At 47.3% G+C, this 17,880-nt stretch overlaps 1 protein-coding gene across 1 annotated transcript in view; it reads left to right on the top strand.

Moving 5' to 3' along the window:
• Positions 1–17,880, top strand: part of SPAG17 (sperm associated antigen 17) — a 1,802,643-nt gene that overhangs the window by 1,063,371 nt on the left and 721,392 nt on the right. The window contains exon 26 of the mRNA XM_085620708.1: positions 14,047–14,264. Coding sequence (XP_085476834.1) covers positions 14,047–14,264 — 218 coding nt within the window. The remainder of the gene's footprint in view (positions 1–14,046; positions 14,265–17,880) is intronic.

Raw genomic sequence — 17,880 nt, 5'->3', positions numbered from 1 at the left:
GTTTTAGAGCAGGAAAGTCGACCAGTGACCAATGTTTAAATTTATACCTTTTGGTCGCTAAATACACCAGAGCGAGCAATGGTACTATGTATATGGGTTTTATGGATCTGGCGGCGGCCTTTGACAATGTAAATAGAAGTAAACTTTGGGAAAGGATGAGCACTTTGGGGATTGACCAGGGACTTATAAGTATCCTAAGAGAATTACACTGGAACACCACAGCCAGGGTTCGCTTTAGTATGGAGGGAGGGCAAACTGACTCCTTCCCATGCTCTAGCGGAGTAAGGCAGGGATGCATTCTTGCCCCCTTCCTTTTCTCATTATACATTAATGACCTGGAGTCATGCCTCATAGCCCGGGCGGTGGACTGCCCCAAGGTACGGAAGCGTCAAATACCAGTACTATTGTACGCAGATGACGCGGTCCTGCTCGCCCGGACACCGAGAAGTCTCCAATCTCTGATCAATGGATTTGTGGTCTCCATGGAAAAATTAGATCTGTCCGTGAATTTGACCAAGTCCTTTGCACTGATTGCAGGCAAAAAACCCATCAAAAAACCGGTGTTTAAAATCGGGACTCATACCATGGGCATTGTAACCACCTTCCCATATTTAGGTCTATTACTTGATGGCAAGATGCAATTTGACAAATTACTAGAGGAACACTGTACTAAATTGGCTTCCTCATGTGGTGCAATTATGAACTTTGCACAGAGACTGGGACGTTGGTCCCCAGAGCAAATAATGAGCTTGTATCGCTCAATAAGCACAGCCAAAGCAGTATATGGAGCCGAGGTTTGGGGCTTTAGGGATGCCAAACAGTTACAACTAGAGGAAGACAAATTCCTCCGTAGAATCCTCAAGATCCCACATTCAATACCAGCTGAAATTGCACATTCCGAACTCGGAATTCCGTATATTGTAGATCAGGTCAAGATTAGACCGGTCTTGGCTTGGCTTAGTATTTGGGCTAATCCGGAGGCTGTATTAAGCCAAGAAATCCTCTCTGACTGTATACAAATGGACAAAGGGATGTCAATCCCTTGGCTGAATTATGTTAAACTAACTTTAGAGTCCGTAGGTCAGCACACCCTTTTTAGCACCCCTGCACTAATCACAAGGAACAATAAATTACAAATCAAAAGACTGTTGCTTGACAATTTGGAGAGGCTTAGGGAAACTAAAGCTTTTGCACTAAAACGGTCAGTGGTAGCACACTCCTTAGTTAAAGAGGCACCGGGTATGGAACCGTACCTATTTCTGATGTATAATCACCAGGATAGGTTTTTAATGTGCCGTTTTAGGCTCAATTTGTTGCAAAATATTTTAGCTTATCCGTCTGGTTTTACTGCAACTATTGAGCAGAAGGGTGCCTGCGGCTGCGACAATATGTCTCCGCAGGACACCCTTCATTTTGTATTATTATGTCCATTTTATCGTTACCCAAGGCGTATGTTTCTGGTTGAAATCTTAAAAAATGGAAAATTTCGGCATGCTAAAATAGCCCTCCTGTTTTTACATAGAGCAAATGATATGCATACCTTATGTTCAGTAATAGGTTTTCTAAAAGCGGCAGTAAGACTAAGAAATACCAGAGACTAACCTATCATGAATAATATATTGATTTTTTTTTTGTATTTTAACAGGGTGATAGATGGTTAATTTTGATATTGATGTGATAAAAAATCATGTATGTTTCTGTGTTTTAAAATATGTACTTTTTATGATGATTTTTAACCATCGAAATAAAGAATTAATTGATTGATTGAACAAAGGCGATAGGGGACGCACAGGAGGAAGAGTAAGGCAGGTGTGGATTACAAGGAGAAGTACTGGGGACAGCAGCTAGGTCCAAGGCCCTGGAGTTGGTAATATCTGAGCCTAGGGGTAGATTAGCAGGGTTGTCCTGGTTAGTTGTGTGGGTGTAATGCTCAACCCCCCTGTTGTTGGAGATAACAGAGCAGAAAGCGGGTAAAGAGGGTGACGCGAAATTTGAAGGGAGGAGTGGGTAAGGAAGAGAAGTACTAGGGACAGCAATTTGGTGGAAGGCCTTCGAGTAGTTACTACCAGAGCCCAGGGGAGGAATAACAGGGTTGTCTGGGTTAGTAGTGTGGGTGATATACGTATGCTTCATGGTGTTGGAGAGAACAGAGCGGTAAATAGGTAAAGATGGGGACGTGGTATTGAGGGAAGAAGAGGCGTAACAAACCGAGGGTGCAGATATTGTGGATAGACTGCTATGATAGAGGGTGGCCTGGTTCGAGTTAAGTGTGTTTTTAATCCTCAAAAAGATACTGTCAAAGCGCTTGAGGATCAGGTCAGAAGCTTGAGTAAGGAAGTTCCCATGATTGTATAAGTAAATGATCAGATCTGCCTTAAGGGCAGGGTAGTGTGGTTAAATGGAAGCCGTGTGGTGTTTCGGTCAGCTGTTTGGAACGAAGCGCAGAAGTTAAAGTCTTTCTCCACTGGGCTCTTCTGTTAGTGTGGAAAATGAGGTCTGTCACCACAGATCCCTTAGTGGAACTATATGTTTCCGAGATAAGCGTTTCAGGACATCGTTTGAAGAGATTGTGTTTGAAGGTCTTTTCCGCTTTCTTCGACAGGTTGGTGGAGTAGATAATCTTTAAAAAATCTGACCTACCTGAGCAAGGAGGTCAGAGAAGCGAGAGGTGTGTTGAGTCATGATGTGGGTTGAGATCAGAAAGAGAAGGTGAAACAGTCCACTTCGAGGAGAGCACGGAGGTAGCCTTAGTACTGTTTTCAAACCTCTTCACTAGGACAGAGTCCTATGTTCATTTCCGCATCCCCAGGAGGCCATCTTCAGGAACTTCCTTGTGGGGGGGGCCAGGGAACGAGGAGCAGGCTGAGGGATCTCTAAAATGGAGGTTAAGAGGGCACACCCAAAGAACTCAGCTAGGGTGAGCAAACAGCCACAAACAGCCCAAGTCCCTTCCACTACCGGAACTCCAGCAGTGCCACGTGTTGCCAATTGCAGAGCAGGCGGGAGAGAGGCATCCCAGGCCCCAACAGCCGGAGCGCATGGAGAAATACGAGGGCCCCAAATAAATCAGGCCGTCAAGTCAGGCAAGGGAGGAGCAACCCCCGCAGGAGGTCCCAGGAGGAATACAGTTTGCAGCGCTAGAGGTGAATCCCCTGCTGCTCCGCTCACGGCCATCCAGTCAAGAGGAATACAGTTTGCAGCGCTAATGGTGAATCCCCTGCTGCTCCGCTCACTGCCAATCAGCCAGGAACAGCTCAGGAGAGGAGGTGATAATGGGACAGCACTCCCATGTACTTACAGACAGTCCATGTGGCTTCAAACCACTGTTTATCCGATCAGCCGACGCTTTTCTGAGAGCAGGTCAGGCGGAGGGAGGAGGCAGCCCACCTAGGATCGTGCACACGCCACTCACCTGGTCGGATATGCATCAAGGGCTCTCCCTCCACCACCGGCCAGGTGCTTCAATAATTATCAAGCTGGGCCAAAGGCAGGGTTGCAGCATCGAACCAGTCTAATGTTGGGACCTGTCTGCGCATCAATCGAAGAGCGACCACACCGGTCTTCACAGAAAATCCTTGTCTGGTGAAACGATGATGAGGCGGAAGCCGTCGGTGCTAGTCGCCCCGTCCGAAGATCGATTCATCGTCCGTTCACTGCAACACAGGCACATAAGGTCTAAAGGTATGTGAGCGATCCCATAACAATTAGATTAGTTCTCAAAACGTTTGCTTCGAAGCGAGTTATCCTAGAGTGCAGGATGGCGAGGGAAAGACAGGCACATTCACAAATGATTGATCCCAGGCCCGGAGCTTCCGTCAGGACCGCTCCCTCAACGGCCATCTTGGGATGTAGATCCCAACTTGAAATGTAGATCCCAAACATTTGCCACTTTATCTCTGGTCTAAAACTAATTTCGACATTTTGGAACAACACCCGTCTCAGGCAAACCCTGCCCAGCTGCTCGATTTGAATCAGGCCACAGCTGCCTACACCAATTGGCTCAATTCGGCCATCTCAAAAGCTGTTCCAAAAAAATGCGGTAGCAAACACAAACTTAAACAATCTTCACCTCGGTTCACAGACACTCTTCGTTTAAAAAAACAGAATGCAGAGAACTAGAAAGAATATGGAGATCCAATTACAACTCCTCTGACAAACTAATATATAAACTCTCCCTGGCCAACTATAAAGCAGCCATCACCAAGGAAAAGGCGACCTATTTTACGCAGCAAATAGAAGCATCCAAGAACTCTGCTAAAGAACTTTTTAAGGTTATAAATAAACGTACTAAAGTCCCAGAGATTAAAGGTAGCAACATTAGTCAATCCTTCTGTGAGGAAATAGCCTCTCATTTTCATAATAAAGTTGAACAAATCTACAACCAGTTCTCTGCTTCCAGAGACATCAACCTTAGCATTATCCCCACGACAGCTCAAGCCTCGACCAGCTGAAGTCTTCCATCCAACCTTAGCCAATTTTCATCTACCACTACTGCAGATGTTCTTAATTTACTTAACTCTACAAAGTCAGGGTCACCCTACAAACCCTGCCCCCCTTCCATACTAAAACAGATTCCAGTTCCAATTGCTTCATTCCTAGCTAACATCTTCAGCGGGATGTTTAGCACCAGTACCTTTCCTGATCTGTGGAAAAAGACTTCTATCTTGTCACTCCTTAAGAAACCTAACCTAGGCCCTAATAATCCAGCCAACTACCATCCTATCTCTAGGGTACCACTCCCAGCTAAAATAGTGGAAACACAACTAACACAGTTCATTCAGGAAAACCATCTGCTAGATCCCTCCCAGTTCGGCTTTAGGGCTGACCATAGTACAGAGACGGCCTTAATAAATACCACAGATTCATTAAGATCTCTCTTGGATAAAGGAAGCTCTTCAGCACTTATTCTTCTTGACCTGTCAGCGGCCTTCGATACGGTTGATCATGTCCCTCTCGTCGGTCTCCTCAAAAAACTGGGCATTGCTGCTAAAGCCCTCGCCCTACTTCAATCATTCCTAACAGACAGAATTCATTCAGTTATGTTGGAGAAATTTTCATCCAACCCCTTCTCTCTTCCATGCGGGGTCCCCCAGGGATCTTCTCTAAGCCCCCTGCTCTTCAATGTTTATGTTACAGAATTGGCCTCCCCGATGAGATCTATTGGGTTCTCCCCCACATCTTACGCAGACAATACCCAAATCGTGGTGTCGGCTTCTAATAATAGAGAAGTCACTATCTCTCAGTTTCACAACTGTATGAGAGCTGTTAGTGACTGGATGGGAAGGCATTGCTTCAAACTAATCTCTGAGGAAACGGAGGTGATACTCTTTGGTAATAAACCTCCGTTTTGGAGCCCAGCATGCTGGCCAGCAGAGTTAGGGGCACTCCCAATCCCAGTCCAAAAAGCATCACCATAGATGACAAACTGAACTTTAATAAGCATATCAGTTCCGTTGTCTCTTCCAGCTCCAACACTTGCCTATAAATATGAAAGCACCTCCCCTATTACTGAGTTTTAGGAAACTAACAAAAAACTGGCTTTTTAACCTCTAGTCTCCCTCTGCTCTCACCTATACTGCTATTCCCAATCAGCGCCAGGACACACATTGGTATTCAAGCGCTTCAATGTGTTTAGATGTAAAATGTATTCTTTTTTTCTCCATTTCCTTCCTTGTACTCTAGACGATTACCCTTCATCCTTCAGGTCTTTGAAGAAGGAATTTACTACTTTCTTTATTTCCTTGCTATCATTAATTTTTGTCTTCTTCTTCTAAGGCAGATGATGTTGTTATATTGTAATTTAACATTCATTAATTTACGTCTCTAATACCATCTTTGATTGAAAGGTTGAGTAATTTGTCTGCTGTGTCACCCCAGTTTTCCTCCTCCCCATGTTTCTGAAGTTTCTATATTCGATGAACAGACTGTTTTGTTTCCCTCAAGGACATCTCAGGCGGAATCTGTTTATGAACATACCAGCCCACACTCCTGGGGCTACGGGGCTTAGTTCTGCCTCTGATGCTCCTGAGAGGGCTGCAGGGCTGCCTCCGCTGTTGGTGAGAAGGAAGCGCATTGAATCCGGTTATTGTCCTGGAAGAAAGTTGTCAATCTTTTGCTGCAGTGTTGGGTTTACTTTCCAAGTGAATATTGAAATCTCCTCAAAGTAGCTTGTGGGACTCCCCCAGATCCTTAGAGGTAGTATATTCCCTTGGTTCTACCTGGACATTGCTATTCTACTAGGAGTCAGGCAGTACTAGTCAGGCAGTAGGAGTCAGGCAGTAGGAGTCGCCATGTTTGGTCTGATTGCAATGTATTCACCGTGCTGAAACTTCAACTCATGAATAATCTTGCATTTGAGTGATTTGATTTTCTCTGTCCACATAAAAAAAGAAATCTCCTGGTGGTAACAAGAGGTGAATTAAGCATCAAGGTATCCATGAATAATAGGATGTCCTATTTACTAAGAATCGAAATTTGCCTAGCATAGTAACAGTAAGATTCAATTCTATTAAGTACACGGAGGCGAGGATTATGCTTTTCTTTCTCCGCTTTATTCACTGTATACATTTCACAGCAGCCAGAAAAGCAATATAAGCCATTTTATCCCAACAACAAAGGGGAAAAAAGACCATTTAAACCAAGAAAACGAACCAAGTCTGCACTCAGACAACAAATCCCATAGGTCCATAGGGCATGTCACAACACAAGTCCTTTCACAGCGTCCATACATATAGTCAGTCAGTCAAAAAGCTTTATTATTGATTAAAAACCATAAAAGCGGAGAATACATAATTACATAAGACAACCAATTGATCACCAGTGAGCAGCAATAAAAAGTGTACATGATTAAACAATACACCTAGAACAATAAATAGTATTTAAAATAATAAAAACAGATAAAAACAGACCACTCAGAGTGGTATTAAAATTCCCTAGTAAATGCAGAAGGGACTGACAGTTAAACAGTTAGAGCAGCTTTCTCCTTAAGTTTGGCTCCTCTAGAGCACCACATAGAGAACAAGAATCTGGAGGTCGCAAACACAGTCAACGGGGTAGAGTCATATTTCAGCAATCTAAACACAACCCTGTAATCCCTGAAGCCCCTGGACTTGCATAACTGTAAGATCCATTTGTCTCTAGCCGTGGAGGATGAGGGGCAGAAGAGCACAACGTGCAGATCTGTCTCTTCGGCGTATTCACACCCCAGACATAGGCTAGATGCATAATGAGCCATTGACCACTTGTTTGTTACTGCCCTCACTGGGAGAGATCCATGTCTAAATTGGACATACAATTTCTTCGCCAGTGGGGGCTGAATGTCGTCCAAGAGTTTCTCAAATTGGTACCTGTCGTTGACTTCGAGAAAGCTACTGGACAACCTACCCAACGATGGTCTTAATGCCATCTGTTCCAATCGGAAATAGTTGAGTGCTTTGACCAGCGCCCTCTTGGGAGTCGTAACAGAGGAGAGTGCGGGGGTAAGCAACAGATCTCCCTTCCCCAGGGCCAGGCATAGATCTTTAACATGCTTTAATCAAGGGATTTTTTCCACACCCCTTAGCGTCAATAGATGACTAAGTTCCTCCTGATAACGTAAGAGCTCAGATGTGCACCAGAGTCTCCTCCAGTACAATAGAGGACAGTTAGGGATAACTTCATGTATGGGGACCAGACCTAAGTCAAGGCGTAGCGGAATCAGCGGTGTGCTCTGTGGGAGTCTCAGCAGACGCCTGATGAAACTATTCTCAGAGATAGAGAGCGAGGAGGCATTGGCGTGGCCCCATATGCCCCACCTCTTTCTTGTGCTTTATAGATTTCTACTGGAGGTCCCACAATTTTGGATGTGCACTCATTATTTACCTTTACAATACCTCCCGCTGCTTGGGCCAGCTTCATATTTGCCTTGGCTATATGGGTCCCCCATTCCATCTTGTCATTCAGTGTTACCCCTAAATATTCAAAAATACTCTTTCGAGGACCATGCCATCCATGTGGGGAAAGGGACAGTTGGGCAATTTAGAATTAAAAACCATAAATTTGGTTTTGGACAGGTTGATCTCCAGGTTTCTTAGTCTGCAAAAGGAGCAGAAAGCCTCCAATGTTCGCTGAATACTCGTTGAAGATTTTGATAACAAAAGGGTATCATCAGCAAACATCAGGGCTGGTATCTTTCGGGCTGCCAAGCTGGGAGAATCTAAATCCCGCCCGTCCCAAAGATGTTTGATCAACCCATTAAGAAAAAGCGAGAAGAGCGTGGCTGCCAACACGCACCCCTGCCTCACTCCCTTTTCCACCGGAAAGGCGGCCGAAAGCTCCCCATTCCTCCCGTACCTCACTCTTGCAAAAGTGCCCTGATGTAAACGTTTAAATAATTGGCACAAATAGGCTGGAACACCCATCTCCAACAGAATGGCCCATAGCTTCTCCCTCTGGACCAGGTCAAATGCAGATCGAAGACCATAACATATAGAAGGTTCCTCCATCATAGGTGTCCTTCCTCTTTCTTCGTGCCAGTCACGCCACATTGTTACCGGTCATGTTTCGAACCGTCATTCCCTGAAACAGAAATAGACAATGTAAGATTCTCCGAGGTAAAACCCTTTTGGTAAAATCTCAAAATATATCCGTGCTAATGCAATACATAGACAGTTCATTAGCCCAAAGGCAGCATGCATCGGGAGTGAAAAAGGAGAAAACTGGTTACTTACGTGCATACAAGTGGGTTTGCACACGATCGTGCCCTGGGTGGGATAATCCTCGCCTCTGTGTCCTTAATTGAATTGAAACTTACCGTTACTATGCTAGGCCAATTTTGATTCTATGTCAGGACCGGAGGCTCTGACTATGCTAGTTCAAACTTACTTACCACCAACTGGGCAACATCCACCAACGGTTTGAAATAAAACCGCTTAAAGGTGGAATCCGAGGACCAATCCGCAGCGCGCATTAAATCCTCCAAACAGGCTCCCAGGGAAAAAGCCTTAGAAGCCATTGCACCCCTGGCTGAGTGAGTACCAAACTGCTTTGTGTCCATACCCGCCTCTTGTATGACCCATCCCATCCACCTGACTATGGTGGGGGAGGAGACTGTCTTGTGCAGTTTCCTTTAAGCAATAAGGAGTTGGCGCTCGCCCAGAGGGCGAAATTCTAGAGTCATATCTTCGTACGCCTTAAGGCAATGCACCACACACAATTTGGGGACATCCGAGAAAGTGGGATACGAAATCGTTCTCGAGGAAGACTTAGGACGGCGCCCCACCGTAAACATAACCCCCTCAGGAGAAAAAACTCTCGCCGAGATGTCCAGTGCCCACACGTCAGAGACTCTGCTACAGGAGAGCAGGCATAATAGCATGGCCAACTTGGCTGAAATTTCTTTCAAAGAAAGGTATTTATAGGGTTGCCAAGAAAGGAAGAGATTCAAGACCAGATTCACATCCCATAGGACAGAAAAGCGCGGTTCTGGGGGTAACGATAGCCGAATACCCCTCAGGAGCCTACAGACGAAGGGATGCTCTCCAACTGGAGCTCTTTTCACCGGGCAATGAGCTGCCGAAATCGCGGAATGCACCACGTTAATGGAGCGATAAGCCAGGCCGTCCGTTGCCAATTCTGCTAGAAAGTTCAGAATGGGAACGATGCCCGCGTCCATGGGATCCAAATCCCGTCGAAGACACCAACGCATCCACTTAGTCCAGGTCGAACGATAACGCTTTGAAGTACTGGTTGCCCAAGCTTTTGATAAGAGAGCCTCAGCCGGTCTCGAAAGGCCTGGGAGCGACCAACGTCGCCTGAAAGTCGCCATGCCATGAGGCCGAGAGAACCCTGGGCGATGAGGTGATGTTGCTCCCCGTACGGATTCAGAAGGAGAAGAGGAAACAGGGAGAGTAGGATTGGAGAATCCCAAGAAAGTTCCAGAAGAACCGGAAACCAAACTTGGTACCTCCAATGCAGTGTCACAACCACCACCTCTGCTCTCTGCCGGCAGATCTGGGCCGCCATGCGCACTATCATGGAGAAAGGAGAGAAGGCATAACTCTTCTCCTGACCCCACTCCTGGAGGAATGCATTTTGGCCTCTGCGAGGGGATCCAGTCTCCAGCTGAAGAAGCGCGGGAGCTGGTGATCCAGGCGGGACGCAAAAAGGTCCATTGAAAATGGCCCCCATAGGCTGTTCAACCACCTGAAGACCTGAACATCCAGTTTCCACTGGCCGGTGTCCCTCAGATGCCTGGAGTGCCAATCTGCCACCTGGTTGGCCTGGCCCAGCAGATACTCTGCTGTCACGGATATGCTGTGAGCCAGGCAATAGTCCCAGAACTCCTTTGCCAGATTTGCCAGGGCTAGTGAACGAGGGCCTCCCATGTGGTTGACGTAATGGGCCACTGAGACATTTTCCATCTTTTACAGGATACATGAACGTACCCTGTCTCTGGTCCAGCACTGCACTGCAAACGACCCCGCTAGGAACTCCAAACAATTGATGTGTAACGCCTGTTCGTCTAATGACCAGGCGCCGCCTGTGGAGAATTCCCTGCAACGGGCGCCCCTCCCCCACCTGCTGGTGTCGGATTCTATAACTAGGTCCGGGACCGACCCGAAGATCGCCCGGCCGTTCCAGTCTTGCATGTAGGTTAGCCACCATGACATTTCCTCTTTTACTTCCGCCGAGAGGGGATCTGTCTGATCGCATGACAGACCTCTCCTGAGTTGATGTGCCTTCAGGCGTTGCAGGGCACGATAGTGCAGGGGTCTCGGAAAGATTGCCTGGATGGATGAGGAGAGGAGGCCCACCACCCGGGCAATATGATGGAGAGGTATGAGATTTAGAGATGGTCTGCCTCAACTCGTGCCGAGTCTTGGCCATCTTTTGAGACGGCAGGCTTAAGGACGATTGGAGCGAGTCCACGACAAACCCGAGGAACACTATACTCTGAGCAGGTTTGAGGACTGACTTGTCTCCGTTGATGATGAAGCCCAACCCTTGCAATAGGGAAACCGTCTGCTGTAGTTGAAGGGCAAACTTCCTGGGACATTGCCATGAGTAAGATGTCATCTAGGTAGACAATCATACGTATCCCATGGCTCCTTAGAAACTCCACCGCTGGGTGGAGCACCTTTGTGAAGCACCAAGGTGCCGATGAAAGCCCGAACAGAAGGGCGGTGAACTCGTAAATCTGGCCCTTCCAGAAAAATTGTAGGAACCACCCATGAGGCGGATGGATGGGGACCAGTAGGAAGGCATCTTTGAGGTCCACCCAGACCATCCAATCGCCCAGGAGAAGGACGTCCCGGAGGAGGTGGATCCCCACCATTTTGAAATGCTGGTAAACCAACCGTTGAATTCCTTGAGGTTGATTACTGGATGTCGACCCCCATCGGCTTTGTCCACCAAAAAGATGTTGCTGAGGAACCCATTGGGATGCAGAGCTCAGCGACAAATGGCCCCTTTGCGGAGTAGCTCGTATACCTGCTCGTCGACCAGCTGTGCATCGGCAATGGAGAAAGTGATTGGATGTGGCAAGCCTTCTTGGCGAGGAAGATCGTAAAATTCGATACAAAATCCCTGGATGGTTTGCAGAACCCAAGCGTCCATTGTAATATTCGCCCAAGCACCCTGGAAGGCCGCTAGCCGGCCCCCGATCTGAACCTGAGTAGCAGGTATGACACTTACCGTTAACACCACTGCCGCCTGCTTTGTTTTCAAAGCCACCACGGACGAATCATTGCCCCCTGGTGGGGTAGAAATGTGTGTAATTTGCGGTGGAGTTGTACTGCCCCCGCCCGGAGCCTTGTCCCCTACCGGGATTCTGCTGTCCGCCACGGCCGGTCGCGCGGACCCTACCATGACCGGCCCCTTGGGAAAAATGGGGCTGAAAGACTCTCTTGATGTTGGACTGGGCCTTGTCCAACGAGGTGAATGTGGCCACAAATTTTCCCTGCTCTCTGACAAAGGGGTCTCTGAAGAGGCCCCCTTGTGCCACTGCTCCTGCCTCCGATGAGGCCAGATCTCCCAACTTGTGGTCTAGTTTAATCAGAAGAGAGCGCCGCCGTTCTGTCGATAGGGCATAATTGGCGTTGCCCAAAAAAGATCACCGCCCGCTGAGCCCAATTCGACAGCACGTCGGGAGATATGGTGAAGCCTGTCACCTTCGCCTCCTCCGCCATATCTAAAAATTTTGTTAAGAGGCCTACCACGTCCAAAAGCTTATCCTGGCAGGAGCACCAAGAACGATCAATGGCCTTACGGGGATCCTTCATATATTTGGCCAGGAAGGTGGCCATCTTGGAGTCGAACTCTGGTGTAAAGGCCACCTTCCCATCCAACGTAGGCCGTGGACACTCTGCCCTGAGACATTCCCTAGCCTCCTTCTCTAGGGGCTTGCGGAGGAGACCCGCCACAAACTTAGCCACCTTGTCCCCAGGCGTCCAGGCCGCTGACCACGGATGAATTCTTTCTTCCGGGTCCTTCTGGCGGAAGAACTGGCCGGGCGCCAAGACCGCGAAGACCCCTCATCATCATCTGTATCTGCTGGAATAGCCCCCTCATGTGATGAGAAATCCGGCACAGGAGAAGCAGAAGGAGCCGGGGCAGGAAGGGATGCAGGAGGGGTGACAACTGTTTTAGCCAAGAAAGCGCTTCTGAGGTGCTTAAATGCATCTTTTTCCACCCCTGCACCTCTTCAGGGCCACCCTCAGCGCCGCATTTCTTAGGTAGTGGAGTACCCTCCCCAGGATTCGGACTGTTAGTGGGGCATACACAAGTTTTGCGCATTCTACTACAATGCGGTAGGACAGGCGCTCTTCCATATGCCCTACAACCTGATTTACACACCAGTAAATGGAGTTGTCAACCGCCTCAAACAACTTGTCATCTTAAGGGGGGTATTGCTGGACTTCCTCCTCCTCATAAAAATCACCCTGTTCCATAGTACCAGGTCCCAGAAGCAAATCCACTAAACAAGCGTGAGGTCCACGAGGGACAAAGGCAACTTGCCGGGTGCCTCGAGACAAAAGCCTCAATTTATTGCCAGGCTGGTGAAACCAGATGTGGCAATGTGGGCAGACCAAAGGACTGCAAACATACAGTGCAGGAAAACCCGCTATAGAGGCTGCACCTAGCTCAAAAGCGCACAGGCCCTCTGGAAGCTGACGGGGCCCAACCGCTACCCAGTGTGCTTAATATATAAGGAAATGTGCAAAAACCAGTACAGACCCCCGTCTGGGCGTAAACAGGGTAATGAGGGCGGAATACGGACCCTGCTGGGCGTATACGGTGTGGCGGCAGGGGGACAAGGCTCACAGTCCTGAAGCTCTTGCAGTGTGGCTCCTCATCTGAGGAGACCGCGCCGCGGGAGCAATGAGACGCGCAAGCTCCCCTTAGCGGGCTTGAGAAGCACCGTGTGAAACCAGGGATGGCTGCATAAGGAGCGAAAACGCCCCCGCGGTCACAGGGATCTGAAAGGCAACAAATCAAACAGTACAGTCTCCCCCGGGCGCAGTCCGAACAGGAACTAATGCGCCGGGCGTAAGAACATAAAACACTCAATTACAGGCAATATTGTACCGAGAGAGAAAAATGTGATTTAACTGGCTGCGAAGCAGCGAAGAAAGAGGAGGGACACCTAAGATGGAGGAACCTTCTATATGTATGGACGCTGTGAAAGGACTTGTGTTGTGACATGCCCTATGGACCTATAGGATTTGTTGTCTGAATGCAGACTTGGTTCGTTTTCTTGGTTTAAATGGTCTTTTTTCCCTTTGTTGTTGCGATAAAATCGCTTATATTGCTTTGAAATTTATACAGTGAATAAAGCGGCGAAAGAAAAGCATAATCAGAGCCTCTGGTCCTGACATAGAATCTGAGGACTAGGAGCCGTGTGCGCCTCAGCATCGGCATTTGTGAAACTTCAGCTTGCTAAAAGGATCTGTGTTGAGTCTGTGTGTGCGCATGTTATGTTATGTGAATTTGTAGAGTGCAGCTAATCACGCTTGAGGGTTTCCAGGCGCTGGATGCTTTTTATACGCTCTCTGCTTCTACTTGCAGAAAAAAAAGATCCAGAGTTGGAAGCCATGCTGAATTTTCCCTCTATTCTGACGTCGAGCGATATTCCTGCTGCACCAGCGCCTCCTGCTACCCCACCTGGCAAGGGGGGCAAGTCCCCCCGGAAACAAAAAAGTGCCTCCCCAAAATCCGGTCGCAAGAAGACCCCGGTGCCAATTGAGGCACCTACTGAGGAGCCCCCAAAGCCAGCAGAGATGACGGTGAGATGATGAATCCTACGAGGGTTGGTGTTTGGGGCTCCACTGTGATTTCATGCCATGGGAAGTAGATGGAAGGCTGTTTGACATCACTCATGTGAAAAGGCAGGCATTGACACAGATAGTGCTCTGCACTCCAGTTAGCTACGTGAACCTACATTTAAAAACTACCAATGTCTGCAGGTTTCAAGCATGATCTTGAATAAAGCACGCTTTAATCCTATTAAGGCTCATGGGGGAAGGATCAATAAAGCAGGGTTTGATCCCGTTAAGGCTCATGGGAAAAGGATCAATAAAGGGGGGTTTAATTCCTTTAAGGCTCATGGCAGAAGGATCAATAAAGCGGGGTTTGATCCTAGTAGGGCTCAAGGGGGAAGAATCAAATAAGCGGGGTTTGATCCTAGTAGGGCTCATGAAGAAAGAATCAATAAAGCGGGGTTTGATCCCGGTAAGGCTCATGAGGTAATGATTAATAAAGCTGGGTTTGATCCTGTTAAGGCTCATGAGGGAAGGATCAATAAAGCTGGGTTTGATCTTGGTAAGGCTTGCGGGGAAAGTATCCATAAAGTGGGGTTTGATCCCAGTAAGGCTCATGGATGAAGGATCAATAATTTGGTTTTATATTGTGCTAGAGCTAGTGGGGGAAGTATCAATAAAGCAGGGTTTGATCCTGGTAAGGCTCATGGGAGAAGGATCAATAAAGCGGGGTTTGATCCTGGGAAGGCTCATGGCAGAAGGATCAATAAAGCAGGGTTCAATCCCGTTAAGGTTCATGAGGGAAGGATCCATTAAGCTGGGTTTGATACTGATAAGGCTAGTGGGGAAAGAATCAATAAAGTGGGGTTTGATCCCACTAAGGCTTATGGGAGAAGGATCAATCATTTGGGGTTTGATCCTGGTAGAGCTAGTGGGGGAAGTATCAATAAAGCGGGGTTTGATCCTGGTAAGGCTCATGGATGAAGGATCAATAATTTGGTTTTATATCGTGCTAGAGCTAGTGGGGGAAGTATCAATAAAGCAGGGTTTGATCCTGGTAAGGCTCATGGGAGAAGGATCAATAAAGCGGGGTTTGATCCTGGGAAGGCTCATGGCAGAAGGATCAATAAAGCGGGGTTTGATCCTGGGAAGGCTCATGGCAGAAGGATCAATAAAGCGGGGTTTGATCCTGGTAAAGCTCAAGGGGGAAGGATCAATAAAGCAGGATGGATCCTGTTAGGGCTCATGGGGGAAGGGGCAATAAAGCGGGGTTTGGTCCTGGTAAGTCTCATGGGAGAAGCCTCAATAAAGCGGAGTTCAATCCTGTTAAGGTTCATGAGGGAAGGATCAATAAAGCGGGGTTGGATCCTGGTAAGGCTAGTGAGAAAAGGATCAATAAAGTGGGGTTGGATCTCTGTAGAGATCATGGGAGAAGGATCAATAATTTGGGGTTTGATCCTGGTAGAGCTAGTGGGGGAAGAATCAATAAAGCGGGCTTTGATCATGGTAGGGCTTATGGGGCAATGATCAATAAAGTGGGGCTTGATTCTGGTAAGTCTCATGAGGGAAGGATCAATAAAGCGGGTTTGAGCTTGATTAGGCTCATAGAAGGATCAATAAAGTGGGGTTTGATCCTGTTAAGGTTCATGACGGAAGGATCAATAAAGCAGGGTTTGACCTCTGTAAGGCTCATGGGAGAAGGATCAATAAAGCGGGGTTTGATCCTGTTAAGACTCATGAGGGAAGGATCAATAAAGCAGGGTTTGATCCTGTTAAGTCTCATGAGGGAAGGATCTATAAATCGGGGTTTGATCCTGGTAGAGCTAATGGGGAAGTATCAATAAAGTGGGGTTTGATCCCGTTAAGGCTCATGGGGGAAGGATCAATAAAGCGGAGTTTGATCCCGTTAAGGCTCATGGGGGAATGCTCAATAATTTGGAGTTTGATCCTGGTAGAGCTAGTGGGGGAAGGATCATTAAAGCGGAGTTTGATCCTGGTAAGGCTCATGGGTGAAGGATCAATAAAGCGGGGCTCGATCCTGTTAAAGCTCATGGGGGAAGGACCAATAAAGCAGGGTTCGATCCTGTTAAGGCTCATGGAGGAAGGATCAATACACTAAAAACAGGATGGAAAGACAGCCCAATTGCCATAAACCAAGCATTAATTAACATAACATACAAGGAATCGAAACACCGCACATTCATAAGCTGCTTTGTGTTACTTCAGAAAATAATTAGTTATTAAGCACTCTATGAACTGTAAACATGAATATGCATAAATATATGACCTACAAAAATAAGGCACTTAATGAAGCATACAAAAATCAAAGACAGTACAAATATGAGATCCTGGTATCTCATTACTTAGTTTGAACAGATAGTCAGTCCTTATTAAGGCTTTCCTTCTTTTCAACTAATTAAGCGATGGTTCCCAGGAGAGTTCATATATGTAACTTGCCTTCACTTTTAATACTGGGAAAATGCACTGTATTGTGCCTTTCTATTTGTTATTTGGTTTCAAGAAAGGTGGCCTCCTATTCAAGCTGTTAAACACTCAATAAAAAATCCGCTAGGACTTGCTGCAAACCATTTCTATGAAAATATTTACATAAGACCATTGACTATGACTAACACACCACAGCAACACCTTAGTTAAGAGAAGAGTGCCGGTGCTGCCCGGGCTGGTGGCAGTGCATGTCTAAGGGCCTGATTACGAGAGCGGCAGTTGTAAGACCGCCGCACTCGCGCTGGTGGTGGTCCATCCGCCTCATTACGATTTTAAAGGTTGTTGCAACGGAGGACTGCCATGAAAAGGCCGGTGGTGCAGGAATAAAGAGGGCCCTACAGGGCCCCCATAACCCTGCCATGGGGATACATTCAGGAAGGCGCAACATGTGCTCCCCTGTCTGTATTCCCCCAAAGTTCCAGCACGGCATGGACGTCACCGTCCATGCCGTGCTGGAACTCTTTTGCAGTTCCCATTGCGGTGCCTGTTTACCAGTGGTTGGTCCTTGTCGGAGGAGATCCAGCGCAGCACCACCAAACTCGTAGTCGGCCCTTAAGTTTTTAAAATTCTTGTCTTGCACTCTCATTACTTGAGGAGGCTCATTGACGCCATGGATGGACGTCGGGTGCTGGTGGTAGGGGTAATGTGCTGCTGGGGCCACCTATGTTTGTAGCCAATGGTTTAACCACAATAGGCTGCCTGACATAAATGTTCGTCCTGCAGACTGGCGCTTACTTAGGCCCTCATTACGAGCTAACCATAGTGGAACATCTACATTTTTATATTGAATTACCACTCGGCTAGATTACAGGTAATTCCCACTGGGAGCCTAAATGGAGCTGATAAACTCAAACGGCTTCTGCTCACAATCTCCTGCTGCTAAGCATTGCATGGCCAGAATTGAGGAATTGCAAGCAGTAAAGACTCTGGTAGTTCAGAGATTTTCATAATTGTCCCCAGTCCAGTCCAATAATTCATGAATTCTAGTAAGTAGGTTGGATACTGACTGGAATCGGAAACAATGGGGCTACAATAACTGCTAAAATGCCTTTGGGGCTAGTCATGTCCCAAAAGATCCCCTTCACCCGAGTGCACCCGGGTTCTACACTGTCCCCTTTCATCTTTAGCCTTTACACAG

Source organism: Triturus cristatus, chromosome 8, assembly GCF_964204655.1.
Source record: "Triturus cristatus chromosome 8, aTriCri1.1, whole genome shotgun sequence".
Classification (NCBI taxonomy): Eukaryota; Metazoa; Chordata; class Amphibia; order Caudata; family Salamandridae; genus Triturus; species Triturus cristatus.
Note: the sequence above shows the minus strand (reverse complement) of the source record. Positions and strands in the feature narration are given on the sequence as shown.